The sequence below is a fragment of the Rhyacophila brunnea genome, unplaced genomic scaffold, assembly GCF_057557595.1.
Source record: "Rhyacophila brunnea isolate RB1 unplaced genomic scaffold, BYU_Rbru_1.0 scaffold_16, whole genome shotgun sequence".
NCBI classification, from domain to species: Eukaryota; Metazoa; Arthropoda; class Insecta; order Trichoptera; family Rhyacophilidae; genus Rhyacophila; species Rhyacophila brunnea.
This window is the reverse complement of record NW_028232816.1, coordinates 28,307,138-28,326,529: the sequence shown is the minus strand read 5'-3', so window position 1 is coordinate 28,326,529 and position 19,392 is coordinate 28,307,138. Positions and strand designations below refer to the sequence as shown.

Genomic DNA, 19,392 nt, shown 5'->3' with positions numbered 1-19,392 from the left:
CCATGTAAGAATATTAATTTTAAATATTATTTTTCATTTAGATTATTTAGAAGCAAACAATAATAGGTATAACAATGAAAAAAATGTATTTTCTGCTAGTGATATTAGAAAATAGATGAACACTCCGACAAACGTTTTATAATATACAATATTTCCGAAAAACAGCGTGGACCATGACAGTTACCTTTATTGTCTATGAATGGCGGTCTTCGCTTTGTACTTCGGCCCCCTAACAAAAAACATTTTTTTATGATTTCCTAAAATGTTAATAAAATACAGGCATTACGGTTTTGTTAAGAAAACTTTATTGAGGATTATTTAAAATAATAGTACATACAAATATGTAACATAGATACTGTAAAATAACATGAATCCTGGTAAAAAATCGAAGTAAGCTAATGGAATGTTACTGAGTTTTAAATTTTGTCAGGACCAGTTTCATCGTCAGAATCGACATCAGAATCCGGGGGCATATCACCGAAGCCCATGTCTTTCTCGTTGTTTAATCCGCCCATATTTCGCATCATGTCTTCGATTGACGGAGCGTTTATTATCGGTTTTCCGTTTATCGTGTCGTCGTCGCTGCCGCTTCCGTCCTGCATCTTTTCGAAGTCAACTTTCAGCCAATGCCGCTTGATTTTATCCTTCGTAAGGAATGGCCAGAATTCACCGTCGACGTTTTCTTTCGCCAAAGTGACTTCTATGCGTCTGCCGAGGTTTTGTTTTTGACAGTCTTCCGGCACAATCGTAGCGTAAAGCGGTATATCCACGAAGTATTTCTTAGCGTCGAGACTAGCTATTCCGTCAAAGCTTATACTGTCCTTCTCAATCTTAATGTTCGGACTTTTGCATTCGACGCTGAATGTCAGAAATACCTTCTCATTCGATTGTGCCCACAAAACAGCCGGAAAAACTGTCCCTTCCATTGTTTATTTGCGACCGTAAAAAGCTGCCGAACTTAATAAAACCGTGGAAATTTCTATATTTTCTACCACTGAACTCAGATTCTTTAAACCTTGATTATTTAAGTCGACTGGACGGCGTCCGCGCAATTATAAATTGCATAAACTATTGAAACAATGAATGAACGGTATGAACGCTGACTAGATAATTTGTCGAATGTCGGTAGTTTGCAATTTCTGTTGGTTTTGACATTTATCTATAAATGTTGCCATTTAATGCGGCCAAGCTAAATTTCATGATGGTTGCACCCCGTTCAATGTCTTTGGATACACCATAAAAATAGCCGCAACAAAAGTCCTTCAAAAGAAAAATTTTAATTTCAAGAAGACCTTCAAAGACATTGCACACAGTCTAATCTCTTTGAAGACCTTTAATATTGGTAGGTACCTAATATTGGTAATTATTATAATGCATAATAATAATAATATTTGCAATATAATGACAAACCAAATCCAAAACCTCGAAACAGTCGACGAGTTTGTATATCTTGGATCGACCATCAGTGGAAAGGGCGGATGCGAAGCGGAAATAAGAAGGCGCACACAGATTGCAAAAAATGCGATGACACGCCTTACCACCATATGGAAGGATCGGGGAATTTCGATTGCCACAAAAATGATGCTTTTGTAAACATTAGTGTTTGAGAGCCCTGAGAGAAGTGGAAGATCGAGAAGGATGGAAAGTCTTGGTCGCTCAAAGGATGGCGAAATTTAAATGTGGTCACGATCCTCAGCCATGAGTGCACGACCAAGAAGAGAGAGATAATGACAATATAGTAATTACGACTATTAAATTTAATAGTTAAACGTTTCGTTTAAAGATCTTTATGCTTGAGCCTTTAGTAACTTTAATATGTATTTGAAAAAAATAACATAATATGTATGCATTTTATAATTGAATATAATTTGTATTTAAAGTTTATCAAAAACGGAGGATGATTTTCGCAATTTTACTATTTTTAAGGCTGGGAACATTAAGGCAACGCTGCTGCGGTGTTTATCACAGAAATGACGTGCAGACAGCTGTAAAAAAGTGTTGCGTTTGGTTTTGTGCGTCTTTAATTGTCAATTTTTTGTCAAATTCTATAAACTGAGAGCTCGTATTAAATTGCAAAATGTCTTACGCATACCTCTTTAAATACATTATTATCGGTGATACGGGTAAGTTATTGATTTTGTTACTCGGATTTTCAAAGTGTTGTCAAGTTTATTGACTTTTGCATGAATCCTGCGATTATCTCATTTCCAAACGCATAATTAATTTGATTACCTTGAATTTGGGTAATATTTACTTGAAATGCGCAATAAACAATGTATGGTCAATTATCTAGCACACTGACGAAAGTAACAGATGTTCGTTTTTCGTTGTATTTTTTATTTGCAAAAAAATATTTATTTCGAGGAATAGTTTTAGTCACCGTTCATTGTCTTCGCACTACATATTATCACACGCAATATTATTGTAACAAACATTCCTTTATTATTGTTTACCATTAAGGAGATAATACTTTACACTTAATTTGACTGATCATTCTATTAATGATTTGTAAATTATTAAAATAAAGGATTTACAAACAGATGTTTTCACTTCTATGTAGCAATAAATCGATTGTGCTCACACCTCGTTTTCTTAATCATAACAAAGAAACGAAATCTGAGACGTATTTTTATTAAACTGTATGAAGTATATTTGTATTTATATACACGAAAATTACATTAATTATTGTTAAATGTCAGACTTGATCGATTGTGACAACCAGATGCCAGGGATTCTTTTGCTAAGATTACATTGGCAGATTCCGTCTGGCCTAATCGTTTACCACGATAGTGAAACGCTATTATCTATGGTTTAAAGTGACTTTTCTGGAATCTTGAACGATTGCGAGCAAATTGGAACAATTTCTATTTCTCGTGCACGATTCACCTACCGAAGATTACAGAGAACGTGCGAAAGTATCCGAAGTAACCAACCGTTTTGCGAATCGTGTCACCGTAGCTATTCTTGCCATTCTGGATTCGACAGTCAAGTGTCTGTTACACCCCCGTATGGTCCCCATTTGGGGATGTCTCTGTGTATCTGGAGAGGCCCGAGTCGGTATCAAATCCAACAAATAGTAATGGCTGATTACGAAAATAAATAATAATAATAGAGCCGGCAATGCCGTAGATTATGACTGTTGAAAAATATTTGCAACGTCGCCGTTTTTCGACAACGCTCTCGTTGAAAGCGAAACACAAGATGGTGGATAATACGCTGTAAACAGCCAAACAGTGAACACGCACATTTCGTCCTCCGTAAAATAAATTATTCAAACTATTATATAATATTAACTTAAATAAAACTCGTCGTTTCCATCATAATTCCGGTGTGTTAATTATCCACCTTCAACTCCTAAAATCCAGATGAAAAACCTTACTAAAAATAAAAGTGATAGCTTGCTATTCACTTTCGAAAATGGAGGGAAGTGATACTTCACATCTGTCTTTCGACTCTTTCAAATACCATCAAATAATCATCCTCAAGATGGCTAAAAATTGAACAGTGTGGACTAGCGCCGAGGACTCACTCCTCGTTGAATTAATACACTCAATTAGGGTTATTTCTTTAATAAGGTTATTAGTAAAACCATGCTGATTGCGTTGTTCTTCACGGTGAGTCTTTCTATCTGCCTGAGCGAGTTGAAATATAGACATATTCGCTACAATCAATCTTAACTGATTCGCTTGGAGATTCACGCTCACAAGGTTTATCCATTATGTAAATTAATTATAATAAGTACCTAGATAAAACAAAAATATTTTCTATAAAAAAAACAACTAATGTCAATTGGCCGTCACTCGCTACTTGCTACACTAGTTTTGAGTCATAAAAATGCGAGGGAAAACTATTCAGTGTAGCCACCAATCTAACGAAGAAATAGTTTTTAGTCAACCTATATTTTTAATAATAGCAACACTATGTTTATTTTAAACCAATCAAAAGCTAGGATTAACCGTGATCGAATCGTTGCGTGTAATTGCGTATAGTGTGAATATGATTGGTCACGACGATCAGCGTGTATCGTTGGATCTGGTTGGATCTGCACGTCTGCTGGTGTAAGTAAGCCATTTGAATAATGCATACAAAAAAAATTGTGTTTTTTCTGGCTATGTTCCAGTTCTGCATTTCTCTACCAATAAGCAGAACTAACCTACTATTGGTGTTGCCAGTTCGGAGTGCAATAACTTGTTATAACCGAATTGATTTTGATGTCACGTGAGAGCGAGTGGACATTATTAAATTCGTGTTTTTTCTGGCTATGTTTCTTGTACTGAAATATTTTAAATGTCAATTCAAGTGTTCATAGTGAATACTTAGAAATGAAGAAGACTACATGTTGGAGGGATTTAAAACAATGGGTAAAAGTAAAATTACAGACAAATTACCAGCGTCCAGTTGTGCATTTCCATACCAATAAATAGAACTAACCTGCTATTGGCGATTCCAATTCGGAGTGCAATAACTTGTTCAAGCAAATTGATTTTGACATCAATATATTCCAATTAAGTGAGAGTGAGTTTAAGTGAACAAAAAGTCATTCTAGTATGATACGTTATAAGCTTTATTTACTGTTTGTTTGAAGGTGTTGGAAAATCATGTGTCCTGCTTCAGTTCACCGACAAACGCTTCCAGCCGGTCCATGACCTGACGATCGGGGTAGAGTTCGGGGCTCGCATGATCACGATAGACGGCAAGCAAATTAAACTACAGATATGGGATACTGCGGGACAAGAGGCTTTCAGGTACTTATGTCATTTTACTTATAGACTGAATCCTAATTAGAAGAAACAACTTGAAGACTATAATGGAAATCAATGACTGCTTGTTTTAATTCAACCACATTGTGTATTAAGAGTAAGCTCAGTCCAAAGAAAAAATACAGTATTTTGATATCTCTACTATCAAAATGTAAGGCTATCAATTTCATAGACTGTTAACTTCATTGTCCATTACATAAGGCGCTGGCCTTTCATCCGGGGGTTCCCGGTGATGTTACAATATATTTATGTGATTTTCTCAAAGTCTGTGTGTTTGTGATTGTTTCACTTCCATTACTAACTACTATTTCACTACACTACTGTCATTGGGCTTCATTGTATGTTGTAATGTTAAAAATAATGTATATGTGTATAATATATCATTTTGAGATAATCGCACAAAACCTTCAGGCACATTTAGGACTGCGCTGCACAAAATATAAATATAGTCATAAATTATAAATGCACATTACACACAGAGTGTCGCATTCCATTACGAACAAAAGAGATAGATCTATAAGTATATGATGCGACAAAGAGAGACATGCTCAATTATTGTGAAAAAGAGAAATGAAAATAACGCGTTAGATCAAGGTACTATTATGACTTATGAAATAGTCCTATGATTATAATAATTATGTTTTGATGCCTTTTTATCATTTTATAGATAAAGCAAATGGCAAATAATGATGATGAAACCTTATTAGACTTATTTATGTTGCCAAAATAGGCATTTCCTTAGACTATAGACACATCTAGACGCCACCCATTGCATTATTAAATGAAGCTGCGTGTCGTGCGTTTGGTTTGTGGGCGAGCAAACGCATTCGTAAACAAAAGTTCGAGACCATAGACCATTTCGCTAGTGCCCGCACTAGACGCTCAGAATTAAAATATATTTTTCTTTTTTTTTACGTTATATAGTATTTTTAAGCGATCAAAATGCAACCATTAGGTAAAAATATCCCTAATTTAAGTTATTTTAAAGAAACACGGTCACTTGATATTAAAGTATATAATAATATACAAATAAATTATCACGAACATGTATCAATTTACCCATGAAACGTAATACCATCTTGCTTATCAGTAGGGCTACCACATTTTAATACAGCACACAGAACCATCTTTTCTACGTAATTAACTAAAAATATTTACCACTGACTTTATGTTTAACACAAAAAATATCAATTTTAGCAACACGCGCTCGCAGGTTATCAACGCTTAGTTAAGCAAAAAACTAAGATTTGGCGGCTACGCTGACAACAAAATCTTCTACACATCTGTAAACCTTTTATCTTACTCTAGCGCGTGTCGCAAAGATTTTAAGGGTGCCGAATACTTTCTCACTCGCACTTATGCATCGTTTTTGTTCAGGCCTTGGGCATTTCCCTTTTACCTACTATAATAATGTCAATCTTCTACGGTAACCCAAGGTGCCATCACCGGAACGAATGGAATTTATTAGCATCGTAAGGGAAGGTTAATTACTGCAATTTGCCTAGACTACCTATTTAACATTACATTTGGTTAAAACATTCCTCTGTCCGGATTTTGATTCATATTTCAGTGACATTTTGTCCAGCTTAGTGGCAGTTTGCAAACTTTATGATTTATTTGATTGTAAATACAACAGTGAATTTACAAAAATAGGACTACGGAACATTGTGCTTGCACATCTTATAAGTTTGAATTTTTAAATTGTTTCCATATAGAATTAGGGTGTTGAATTATGTAATAACTTTTTGATTTGTTTTGGTAGATCAATCACACGGTCGTACTACCGCGGCGCTGCCGGAGCACTCTTGGTATACGACATCACCCGGCGGGAGACCTTCAACCACCTCTCCACGTGGCTGGAGGATGCTCGCCAGCATTCTAATTCCAACATGGTCATCATGCTCATTGGAAACAAAAGGTTTGATTCTCGTCTCTCACATTTTTAGTAGTTCACACTGGAATTGTATTGACATCTTTTATATTCATGTTTTAAATTAATATAGCTATGTTAAGTAAATCCTTCCTTCAAAATGACCAGCACACAACGTGGCATGGAAAGGTACATATTGGGAATAACACGAATAAACCACAAAAAAAAAAGAATGCATAAGGAGGCAGACAAGAGTACGCAATGTAATATAGGTTGCCATGCAGATGAAATAGCAATATTTCGAAACCGGTATCCCAGTATTTTTCGATACCGAAATACCGGTTTTAAAAATCAGATAATACCGATATATTCGGTATTGAAAGTGGAAACAAAATAATGTATTTATTAACATAAAAGGTTTAACATGACTGTATTTTTGTCGGGTTACGCGATATCTGGTTTACTTCCGTTGCCCTTCAACGCCCTTGGACACCAGCAATAGCACATGCTATAAATATTAATATTTTATAGCATGTCCTATTGCTGGTATTATATATATATATATATTTATTAGTAGATACTTCTGTTTTTTCCATATATTTCACGAATCCCGGTATTCAATAGGAAATACCGGTATTAGTATTTTCATTCGGTATTGCGAAATGCCCTAAAATCCACTGGATAGACGAACTCATAAAGTTCAGTTGATTTACATGGCAACGAGAAATTAGGGACGGAGTATAGTGGAAGGAGCTAGAGAGGCCTTCATCCACCGACCCTGGCTGATGATTTAAGATATGACATCTTTATAAAGTGCCTTAATGTAGATTGTGTGCAACAATCTTTTAGCAAGAATACTAAACAGATATCACATTCAATTCTAAATGAACCAACCTTTGTACAATTCCATAAGTTTTTAGCAACCTTGGTTTTGACGTTTCCACATCTTCGGCATTATATATCTATCGTAAATATACAATCGACAGATTACAGATACTTATGGTTTATATTATGCTAAATTAGGATATAAAAAGATCATTCACTTTATTAAATTAAATTTATATTTATTAAATTACACTTTGTACTGTTTACACTGCAGTTTAATAATCTTTGGTCCCATTTTTTTTGTCTTATGTTCACTTGAGTTCACTTGTCGGCCAATTTGTTTTCCACTATCAAATCTATAAACTACTCACCGTATTTGCAACATAAATATTCTCACCTTTCGGATAATGCACAGGTAGAAATTAGAATTGCATATTTTATTTTGACTTGTTCTTATAAAAAAATTGTTACTTATTAAATTAATATTTCAGTGATTTGGAATCCCGGCGGGAGGTGAAGAAGGAAGAGGGAGAGGCGTTTGCGCGCGAGCACGGGCTCGTATTCATGGAAACATCTGCGAAGACTGCCGCCAACGTCGAGGAGGCCTTCATCAACACCGCCAAAGAGATCTACGAGAAAATTCAGGAGGGAGTATTCGACATCAACAACGAGGTGAACAATTATCTATACTGTTCAACCGTGGAGTTACTCTTAATCTAGGAGTTAATCTTATGTCGTGACTTAAGATTTTGATTCGCTATCTCTAAAGTTTGTACTGTTTGTGTGTATGTACCGTCAAGCCAACGTAAAATTTCATCAGGCTCCCTTTGGTGTCCATACTCTATCTATATTATAGTAGACATGTCCAACTTCAAGTAGAAAACTTCCAGTATTAATAACGGCAGTGATCTACCACACTCTCTAATTGTCATTCTTCAACTTGAATGAACGTATTATAATATGTGGGTGGGAATACTGTGACAAATTAAGTTCACTTGTCTTTCACCGTCACAAAGAAATACTCAACTTCCCATTAGTCGTGAATATGATAAGTTTTGGTCTTCTGTTGGGCACCCATTGTATCCATCGTCAAACTATTTGGTTACTATGCAAAGAGCCGACTGCGCTATGGTAAGGGGAAAGTACGCATCAGTTTAAAGTGTTGGCATTCATACCTACTCTTTCTCTCACTCCTACGGCAGGATATGAGTGATGCAATACGAATCAAGTAATATGACGATGTCTCGACTTCCACGTAAGCTGATTAAAGAAATACAAACAGGAATAATTAATACTTCCCTGTCAAAATTTCGAAATAATATTATTTTAACCTGAATGTAGATGCTTTTTACATTTCCACTACTCAATTCCTAAATCGACTGGTTGATCGTGATTAACGTGTTGGACATGCTTATTATATTCACTATATGAGGACATATCGACATGATGACGACTTCTAATAAAATATTATAAACAGCTACAAGTCTCTTTGATAGTGTTTTCAATTTAGTACTGTTGTACCGTTTACATACATATTTAAGAAGAGACAACTCAAAAGCCAATTGTTTCTACAAAAATGCTGCCTGACCACAGTTCCATAACACAGTCCAGATATGCGATCAAAGAGTAATAAAACAATTATATTTATTTCAGGCGAACGGTATAAAGATTGGCGCCCAGCATTCACCCGTGGGCGGTGCAGGGGGCGGGGGAGCCGGCGGTGCAGGAGGAGCGGCAGGAAGCGGCTGCTGCTAAACAACTCTTCACTCTTATCTCTTCACACCTCACTTACACACATATTATCCATCTCATCTTTATTACCTATGACTTACTATTCCACCCCTACTTGAGAAAGGAAATTTATGATGCGTTCAGCTGTCAGCTGAACTAATTTAAAATTGGAATTCGATTCATTCGTTTTCTCTGTCAAATTTGATTTACTTTCAAAAAAAAAATAACCTCATTAGAATGCCTCTTATCTCTAAAATGTGGTCAGGACATTCTTTAATTTAACTGCCAATTTAAATTATAATTATTATCAAACTTAGATTAAAATATTCCAGGTTGTAATGCAGTGTGAATAAAAAAAAATTATACACTGTTGCATTACAAACCATAGACAGAAAAACTATATTTAATGGAAAATGACAAAAGAAACAGGGATACATAATCACATTGGATAGTTTCCTATAACAATTTATAAAATAATTTAATGAGAATCTTTGAATATACAACCCTTCAGCTGATAGTGTCGCAAACTGCGGAGATAATAGATAAAATTTAAAATGTAAAAAAAAAAACTATTATAAAGTCATCGTCGTTATTTTAATCGAATCAACTGGGGTTTTTATACCGGTTTTCACAATAGATAATATGAATTATGTAATTTTATATCTGTAAATTACCTAAATATAATATTGTTTACGATGCCAGAAAAACAAAGAAATGCACAGTGTATCAGTTAACAACAACATCAAGAATGCATGACTCATCGAAATGTGATACATCCTCTGTGTAAAAGAATTCAAGGAAAACTGTCTCCCATGGTCACATTTCAATGACTTGTGCATGAGTCTAATCTAATAGGTATTATGAAAATGTATTGTGACTCGAGTTCAGCTTATTTTTGGTTAACGAAAGATTTGATAATCATAAGTTCTCCCGAACTGATCTAGTTAGAGCTGTAAATTTGTATGCATATTAGCTAAATGTGTGCATTATCGCAAACGACTGCTGATGTATATTTACTATTACATATAAATATTATTTATCGAAATGCTTTTAGATGAATTAATTATAAACATAGAACCACTGTAGCAAATTTAGTTATTCATATTTTGTGTCAAGCAGAATATAATATCGGCTCTGTAGTCATCTAAATCATTTATCCGCCTCGGTTTTGTTTTCGATTCAATTTCAATTGCCTAAAATTTCATGTACATTTGAATAATTGCAATATTGCATGGTGTGGAACTTGAAAACGTGGGAGACATATGATAATTTTCATTGTATATTCTATTTACGACTCTACATTATCACGATTTTGTGACTGTTATACACTATCAAGCAAAGCTATGAAATTGTTTGGTTGTCATAGATACGACGGTTTTCTACCTATTGTACGTTAAAGGCGAAATCTGACATGTCAGACTGTTAGTTTTCGTTGCCGTAGTAACGAAAATAACTTAATTTTCTTTACTAGGTTGACATTTTTTATGCATTGCTTTGTTTCACTGCGCCCATATGCTAGGCACTCTAATGTATTCCAAGCATCCAAATAGATCAATGTTACTGGAAATGGTTATACATGGCTTGCCAGGTCGATTATCATGCGTCTAAAGCAACATATTATATCCTGCTTTTAGTCGTACAATATACAATGTAAATGGTTCTATGTTGATTATGTTATTCACAGTTACTGTAATATGGCTTGAAATTTGAATACATCAATAATTATTGTATTGATGCAAGACCTTTTAAATAATATGTTACAATATGTAATAATTATTTTAAACTGGTGGTTATTTCTGAACTAACTGTCATTTTGCTGACAGTTTCTCTTTTACAACGCTTTATATATATATATATATATACTATAATATATTTTGTCTATTGATGTCTAAAGCCAAATATAAACGTGATTACGAACAAAGTGATGATTACTGTCTGTAACTGATACACCATTTGATTTTGGAGAAATTTCTACATTCATTTAAATGGTTTTGTTCATTCTTTATTGGAAGATTGCATTGCATAGTTTTTCCTTTGAGAATTTTGGTCTGAGTGAGGTTTTTCATGCATTGGCACGTCAAACTTGTTTCGACTTGCATGTGATTACATAATTGACTATCGTGTATCACTTAATCTAAAAAAGTGGTCAGATGAAATGATGTTAACGAACTAACAAATTCACTCGACGCAATCTTGGTTATGACTTTCGATTCAACATAAATTGATTGTATATGGAAACATTCCTTTCAATACAGAGTGAATGCGGCATGGTGGTGGATTTACTGGCACCAAAACTGTGTATTTTAAACTATCCCGATAATAACTGTTTACATTTAACAGTGCTGACTGTCTCTCCAATCTCATTCTTCAAGCATAAGCGAGACACGGTCTTGTCATTGTATAGTGCTATTTGACAGATCATAGATAATCGGCAAACGTCAAAATATTCTATGCGGTGTTCGTATTTTTTCCGGCAGGTTCGCCACTATCGTACTACTGCGCATGCACACCCACCATGCAAGTACCAATTATTGCATGAAAATTCAGAACCGTCTGAACTTTTTTGATCCATGCATATTCTTGTTATGGCAGCGATAATACGTATTGTCAGCAGTATATTCATACACGTGTAAACGGGGTATTATACAATTTATTTCACACAAGCAAAGAAGATGGAATGGATAGAACCATAACTCACGCCAAAGCTGTTGTCGGAAAAACTATATTAATGACATGAGTCATATTTGACTTTGTTGCACGATTACAGCATTAATTTTGTGTTTCAAATATGTTTAAATCAGTCAAGATGGTTTTATGATGTAATCGCTGTGATGTGTTGAATATTGCCGCAGTATCTCGAGACGAAAAATTACTGGCTTCGTTCTATGATCAGTTACCCTTGATTTGTATTTTTCTAACTACACCTAGTATGTAGTAAATTTTAATTATTATTTATTGTATTTTGCACACAGTTAAGAATAAACGAGAATAGTTGGTAACGTCGACTTATATCATAAAATAATTTTGCTACCTACTTACTTTTTCATATAAAGTTTATCCCATGAAATGCAAGTATGTATTTGAAATTATTTTCTCTATATTAATAGGAATATTCTGTACAACAAAGTATTTATACGATAATCGGTAACGAGTGCATTTTGTTATTTGTTTGTGTACAGTAAAACTTCAGTTTATAAATCTATTGTGCAATATTTGAAAATATATATAAATGATGATCGCCCACAACTTTGTCCGCATGAAATATGAAAAGAAAGAGTATACAAATATACACAATAAAGAAATCGTGGGGTTACTGCTAAAAGGAGGTAAGTCTCGAAATCATGTTATGAAGTAATTGCAATTTGAAATTCGTCATGCCCTCTAAAATCAGGCATGTTTCTAATTTCTTCGTGCTTAAATGTGAATCTTCTATAAACATTGGATGACCTTAAATTTTGACACATAATCTGTTAACTCATTTTTTTTATATACCATGTCCGATCCTAATATGATCATATTATGGCCCTCTACAGAGAGGAAGTTTGTATTAACAGATGTTTGTTTTTACAAGAAATGTACTTGCTCGATATTAGCCATTTGCTCAACCTATTGGGTTCACACTCTACAATATGTGTATTTTCCAGACCCATGATTCGAACTCTGGGACCCACAACATTATAAGCCAACGCTTAAGCCGCTCGGCCATCGTGTTAAGTTAACTTAACTACCTAATAGATTAAGCAAGTGACTAACATCCATTTCTCGTACAAAAATTTTTGCAAAACCTCTTCGTAGGGCGGGCAAGACCCACACCAGATTGTAGCTATTTATAAAAAAGTTTCTGATTTATAACAGAATAAACGGACAGACAGACACTCAAATTTTATTAGTGGTATAGATGTTTCTACGTTTTAATTTAAATCCCTACCATAAGAGTTTTATTATCGTGAAGGAGAACACGGCCATCCAAGGTCGTTGTGTAACCTGCGTAAAGACGTCAAGGGTAAAACACGTTTGAAAATTGTCAATTGCTTTTCGGTTGCCACGTGACTTGCAAAATATCCTAAAAATTTTATTTGTATTTCAATAAATTATCCATGGACACATTGTCTTGACTGATTTTCTGTTTTTATACTTGAGGTTTTACTGTACTGTTTTCTTGATAAGATAAGATAATATGAAGGAATTATTCAAACAAATTTCATATTATTTTTTATATTTTCAATTTGTGTTTGTTTTTAAAAAAAATGTGAAATTCAACAAACATCTCATAAAGTTACAATTGATTTCTTGTGCGTCTCTTTTAATTAACTAATTTCATTATATTATTATGCATATGTACTACATACATCTGACTTGGAGTAACTAATTAACTAGATAATCTATTATATTATTAATGTCTAAAATATAATTCACCGGTATCTCATAAGGATTTGTATGTAAGCTTAGTTCTAGTCTTCATTTATTTGAATATAATATTACCTAATCGAAATGTTGGTATTTTTTAATTTTCCACTTTGTTCTAATATTTTTTTTGATTTAGACAACCATAACGTAAAATGCCTTTATATAAATTGTAGGAGAGACATACATCAGTTCAAATGTGTAGCCAATTTTTCTTCTTAACGTGCTGTATCTCCCATCTTATTCATTGCAGCTGTGGTTTGGTCTATTCACAGACAAGAAATGTATCTTACTTTGCTCTTTATCGCCCGCTGTGTGATTGGTTAACTAAAGAAATGTGTATTTGTCATTTCGCATCATAATTTGAGTTTTCGTCAGAATGAATAAGATACTTATTAAACCCATTGGAGACAATCGGCGCCAATTTGACGCTGGTGTTGAGCAAGTGATTCTGGATAATTGGCAACAATTTGACTCCATATATAAACATCAAAAAAGTTAAAAAATTTGGAATGTAGGAACACTAACTCAAGGCATTTTTATCTCTTGAGGGCGGCAAAATTGACAAATAAATCTCAATTGTAGAAGTGTGAAATTCTTCTTCTGCAAAATTACTTGTAGCTAACCAAATCATGAGACCTGGGGTGTTTTTTTTAGCTTCACTTTCATATGTTACGTTTTTTTCAGTATCATTGTAAAAAGTGCTAATTTAATATCATCTGCCGCAGTGTCTATGTTCGTTTGCAACATTATTAATTATCTGAAAGCAGTTTCCAAGTATCTCTGACTGTTTTGTCAGCTGTGCGAGAAAAGAATTCAAACTGCAGTGAATATAGGCGCAGGAGAAAATAACCTAACCATCCATAGTGCTGTTAGCTGGAATATACTTACTGTATCCATATTTGAGATTTATTATTCTTTTCCAAACAGGTTTCCTGGCCTAATAACATTTTTGAATTTATTATTCCACTTGAGATATGTTATTATCATCATGATAATAATATTGACTTTATTAACATCATAATATATTTTTGTGATAAACGAAATCAATAAATGATTACCATTGAGGTATCAACGGTTAGGAGAGTGCATTTTGTATCATCAAACTACTGTGACCTAACGGCATATTATAATACGTGGAAACAGACGCAACGTTAATGTGAATTTACTTTAACATTGTTGTAGAAATAATGTGGTCTCTATGTTTCTAGCTCAATGACAAATACCTACATTACAATACTTTAACTTGTTATTTATGTGTTAACTTGAATTTTGATTGCTTTGATTTTATTTAATTGTGATTTTTTTAATACATAAATAGGATCATTAATTTAAAAACCATCTTCGCTCATTTATAGTGAATTTTTCAAACATAATTTTATAATTTATTTTGTTTGAATATTCACAAATGCATTAGTGAAAGGTTTAGTGTATTTTTTACTATTATATAAAATGAAATGATACCAGTAGAAAATATGTTTTATTGTCATAATATCGGATATTTGTATGATTTTTATTAAATGTTATGATTTGAATAAATTAATTTATATGAACTCTGTAGCTTTTTTTACTTTACATAATCCCTAGCATTACCATTTTACCACAAAAAAATATCAATAATATAATACAGACATGCGATGGTGATGGTCTAACATTGATGTCTATCTGACATTCAATATTTGTTGTTATAAAAAATCTAATTAAATTAAAACAAAAATACGGTTACCTACATTAAAAAATATACTAAATTATTTTTGCACTAGGCATGTTTTTGCTTTTATTTAATAGTTTTTGTGGTGTCAATGTTAGACCATAGCATGTATAACATCAAGTAGGCCAGGGTTGGCGAACCTTTTTACGTACGCGTGCCAAAATTTCCCAAAAATTATTTTTCAACTGACATGCTGAGCAGTTTTTAATTGGGAAAAAAGTTTTTTTTAAAAAAGATGTTCTAGATACCACTCACAGAACATAGCACACATATAGCTTTATCACTTTTTTCAGTTACGCCATAGATTTCGTTCCACCAATTTGTAAAACCAACTGTCTGCCAGAATTACTACTACTAGATCCATCAAGTTTTTGTTTCTTATTTGGTGCAGAAATTTTTTGTGGGTAGACATGAATTGGTTGTTAATGTAATGAAATATAATTTGGTTCTTTACACACAAATTGACACCAGAATTGCTCCGATCAGATGAGGCATTCTCTCGCTACACTGCCCCCATAAGGAAAAACACAGCTAATGGGAAAAAATTAAAAATTAAAGTAAGTATGAGGTGACATACTAGATAAAATTCTGAACATAATTTCATTACAAAATAAACAGAAAATCATTTATTTTAATATATCATAATGTGTTTGTTACTTTTGCAAAAATGTTAGGCTTTTCGATGCAACAAAACAGTAAATAATGATTCATAAGCAAAAACACAGCACATATATCGGTTTGCTGCGTTTTTTGCTTAAAAACGCTGGCTTACTGTTTTTTTGTTTATGATTCTAGAATTGTTACACAAACGTAATACCGCATGTAACTGGTAATAGTGAGATAACCTCAAATTATTCATTCACTTATTTCATATCGCCCTACATTTTTAACGATTTTTTAAGATTCAAAGGTGATTAGGTTCGAAATTGGACTAAGAATCGTGAAAAAAAGATTCTCAACCTTGTTTTGGAGAGTATGCAATTGGATAAACTTGATCAAAATGCTGCAAAATCCAATGAAATTATAATGGCAAGTAAAATGTTAATGACTAGTTAATTACTTTTTAATTACCACATTTAAATATCATGTTAATTATATCTAATGGCCATCTACTGAAAACGCGCCAGTCCCATTGTTAGCACTAAATTAGTTTTTTAATCTTAATCCATCATAAAACACATTTCTAACTATCTGGTCTTATTAAATTAATGATATTTGTACTTATGTCTCTGAACATTTGATATTTAAAAATAATGCAAATGGAAATTCCTCAATATTCCTTTTTTCCAATGTGAGCCGCATGGCTGCTTCTAAGTTTACATCTGTCAACTGGCTTTGATATTGGTTTTTTATGAAGTGCATTACACTGAATAATCTTTCACAGTATACAGTAGTAGGAAAAATTGACAATATTAACTCATTTAGTGCTGACACTGCGACTGGCCATTACATATAATTAACATGATATTTAAATGTGGTAATTAAATATTAATTATCAGGTGAGCAGTGATTGTGTTAATAAAGCAATTATTGCCAACTCTTTAAATTGACTTTATTCTCAGAAACGGACTATTTCACATATTATGATCTCATCAGAAAAACACATTATGGATCATTTTTGAGGGTGGAAAGAAATTTAAGACAAGTCATGTGTATTCAACCAATTTTATAAATACCAAAAAACCACTGGAGTAGACCCTACGTGAAGGACAAGTATTGTCATTTCAATATTATTTAATAAATAAATACCATTACATTAAAAATAAGTATTTCATTTTTCAAAAATATCCATTACAATTTAAATTATAAGCAAAAAAACATATTTACTGTTTTTTTCCTTATGAAACTGACATTATTCCATTCAAAATCATAAATAAAAAGACAATAGTGAAGTTTTATAATCAATATTTTTGTAATTTTGCAATTTTTATGTAATCAAAATATCAATTTTTAAATAATCTATTATAAACCGAAACATTTATTAAAATTGATTAATTTTTAATGAAGCAGCAATGAAAAACATGTTATGCGCTCTTTTCTCAAAATTGACTTTTTCCCATTAGCTGTGTTTTTGCTTATGGGGGCAGTACAGCGGTCTCAAGTATTGTAAATCGATCAAAATTAGCGGTTCGCGGCATCCCCCGCTACCTGATGAGGTAAGTGTGATAATATTATTTGTCGCATAACGCCTAAGGACCGACCTGTGCAATTGTATATTTACATTAAACGTAATGCTTATTCTTCGAGTATTTGCCTGTAATTTTTTATACAATGAAATCTGTCATTTATTATAGGTATTATTTTTCTTCAAACGCGTGCCATGCAAAATCATCTCGCATGCCACTGGTGGTTAGCCACCACTGAAGTAGGCTGTGATCTACTATTCACTCTGAAAACTGGGAGTGATCGACGTACTACACCCCATTCTCATTCATTCATCAAATGTATTATATTTGGCTGAGCACAGGCATTACAAATCAAACAGGAATACTTGTTTTTCATTATCCTAAATAAATACTCAATTTCTAATAAATTTCGTTGTGAACATGATAAGTATTCGTCTTCTTTTCGGCACTTATCGTCAAACTATTCTACTGTTCAACTATAGGAGGAAACTACACCTCAGTTTAAAGCAGAGGATTCATATTTTCTCTTTATATCACTCCTGCAGCAGGCCATGGGTGTTGCAATACGAATTAAGTAATATGATGAGGTCTAGCAGGCTTCCTCGTGGTTAATTTGAAACCAACTTTCACGTGAGCTGGTAATAAAAATAGGAATGGTTCATGCTCCCCTTCAAAATTTTAATGAGAGTAGATATAATATTATATCGTAATTAGATTAACAGATCTGGCAGTATTGAAATTATAAGGAAACAAAATAATGAACTAATACACAGTCATACTTACCTCAAAATTCATTTGTTATTAAAATATTTTCAATTAAAGATTAGATAGGTAATTTGTAGAAAAAAAATTCATTATCCCACCAACTACTCAAAGGTTATCAAAGCTTTTCATTTCACGACACCCTTATGGCCAGATGCAGGGATGTAACCTTTAACTTTTGAAGCCTACAGGTCGGTAAGACGGCCCAATGTTGCCATGTATATACCCGCTTGACCTGACACTCAAAGCGTCACATCATTATAGCGCCTGTACACATACATGGATTTACTGTGGTTTTGCGACGCGAGAGGTGAAACCATCGACTAACTGTGTCATCAACCATTGATTGAAATGAAATGTATTTGATATCAGCGCGAAATCGTTTTGATGTAGATGCACTTCCACTGGTATTAGTCAGTAATTTTAAACATACTGTTGCATGCCGAAGCAATATACCTTATCTAGGGATTGTAATACCGAATGAAAATACCAATACCGGTATTCGTGAAATATGTATATGGAAAAAACAGTATCTACCAATGTATATAAAAATCTCTAAAATATTAATATTTTATAGCAAAAATATTATAATAGGTTGGTACATATCGAGGGCTTAGTGTCAAACAACACTATCTACAAAAGTGCAACTTTACAGGAGAGCCAAAAATCGTTATTTTAGATTCTTGTAACTTAACAAGGGAAATGTTTATTTAAAACCTAATGTTAATATTTTATAATTTATTGTGTACTGTACATTTATCTTGCTTATGATGATGTTAAAATTTATAGGGATAGTTTTTAAAAAATATGAAAACAAGGGTAACTTATGTAATTAGCGTTAAACTTTACTGACGATTTAATAAGAAATTAGAAAAGATTGACATAATGTTGTTTGACTAGCATGTAGCCGTAAATGTAAAATAACGTTATCTAAAAAAAAAAAAAAAACACTTTTTTGTAGATAACGTTGTCTGACTTTAAGCACTCGATATAATCTAAACCTTTAAAAATAGGTAAAGGTAAGATAATATGATATAGAGATTTTGATGTTTACAGATACCTAAAAATATTCATTACTAGGGTCCTGAGGTTATTATTGATTATACAAATGAATAGTATTTTACTGCCATTTCAGATACCTACATCTAAAAATACACCTGACAACTTCTAAAACCAGCGAGCCACTGGCAAAACATTAAAAAT

At 33.1% G+C, this 19,392-nt stretch overlaps 2 protein-coding genes across 2 annotated transcripts; one reads left to right on the top strand and one right to left on the bottom strand.

Moving 5' to 3' along the window:
* Positions 1 to 282: 282 nt before the first annotated feature.
* LOC147074594 (prostaglandin E synthase 3-like) lies at positions 283 to 1,176 on the bottom strand. Its single transcript, XM_085943882.1, has one exon. The coding sequence runs from the start codon at positions 924 to 926 to the stop codon at positions 417 to 419; it is 510 nt and encodes a 169-aa protein (XP_085800008.1). The 5' UTR covers positions 927 to 1,176; the 3' UTR covers positions 283 to 416.
* Positions 1,177 to 1,977: 801 nt separating this feature from the next.
* On the top strand, positions 1,978 to 10,049 carry Rab2 (RAS oncogene family member Rab2). The gene is made up of 5 exons (XM_085943881.1): positions 1,978 to 2,123; positions 4,586 to 4,745; positions 6,523 to 6,678; positions 7,947 to 8,127; positions 9,109 to 10,049. The coding sequence occupies exons 1-5, from the start codon at positions 2,078 to 2,080 to the stop codon at positions 9,208 to 9,210; spliced, it is 645 nt and encodes a 214-aa protein (XP_085800007.1). The 5' UTR covers positions 1,978 to 2,077; the 3' UTR covers positions 9,211 to 10,049.
* The last annotated feature ends 9,343 nt before the right edge of the window (positions 10,050 to 19,392 follow it).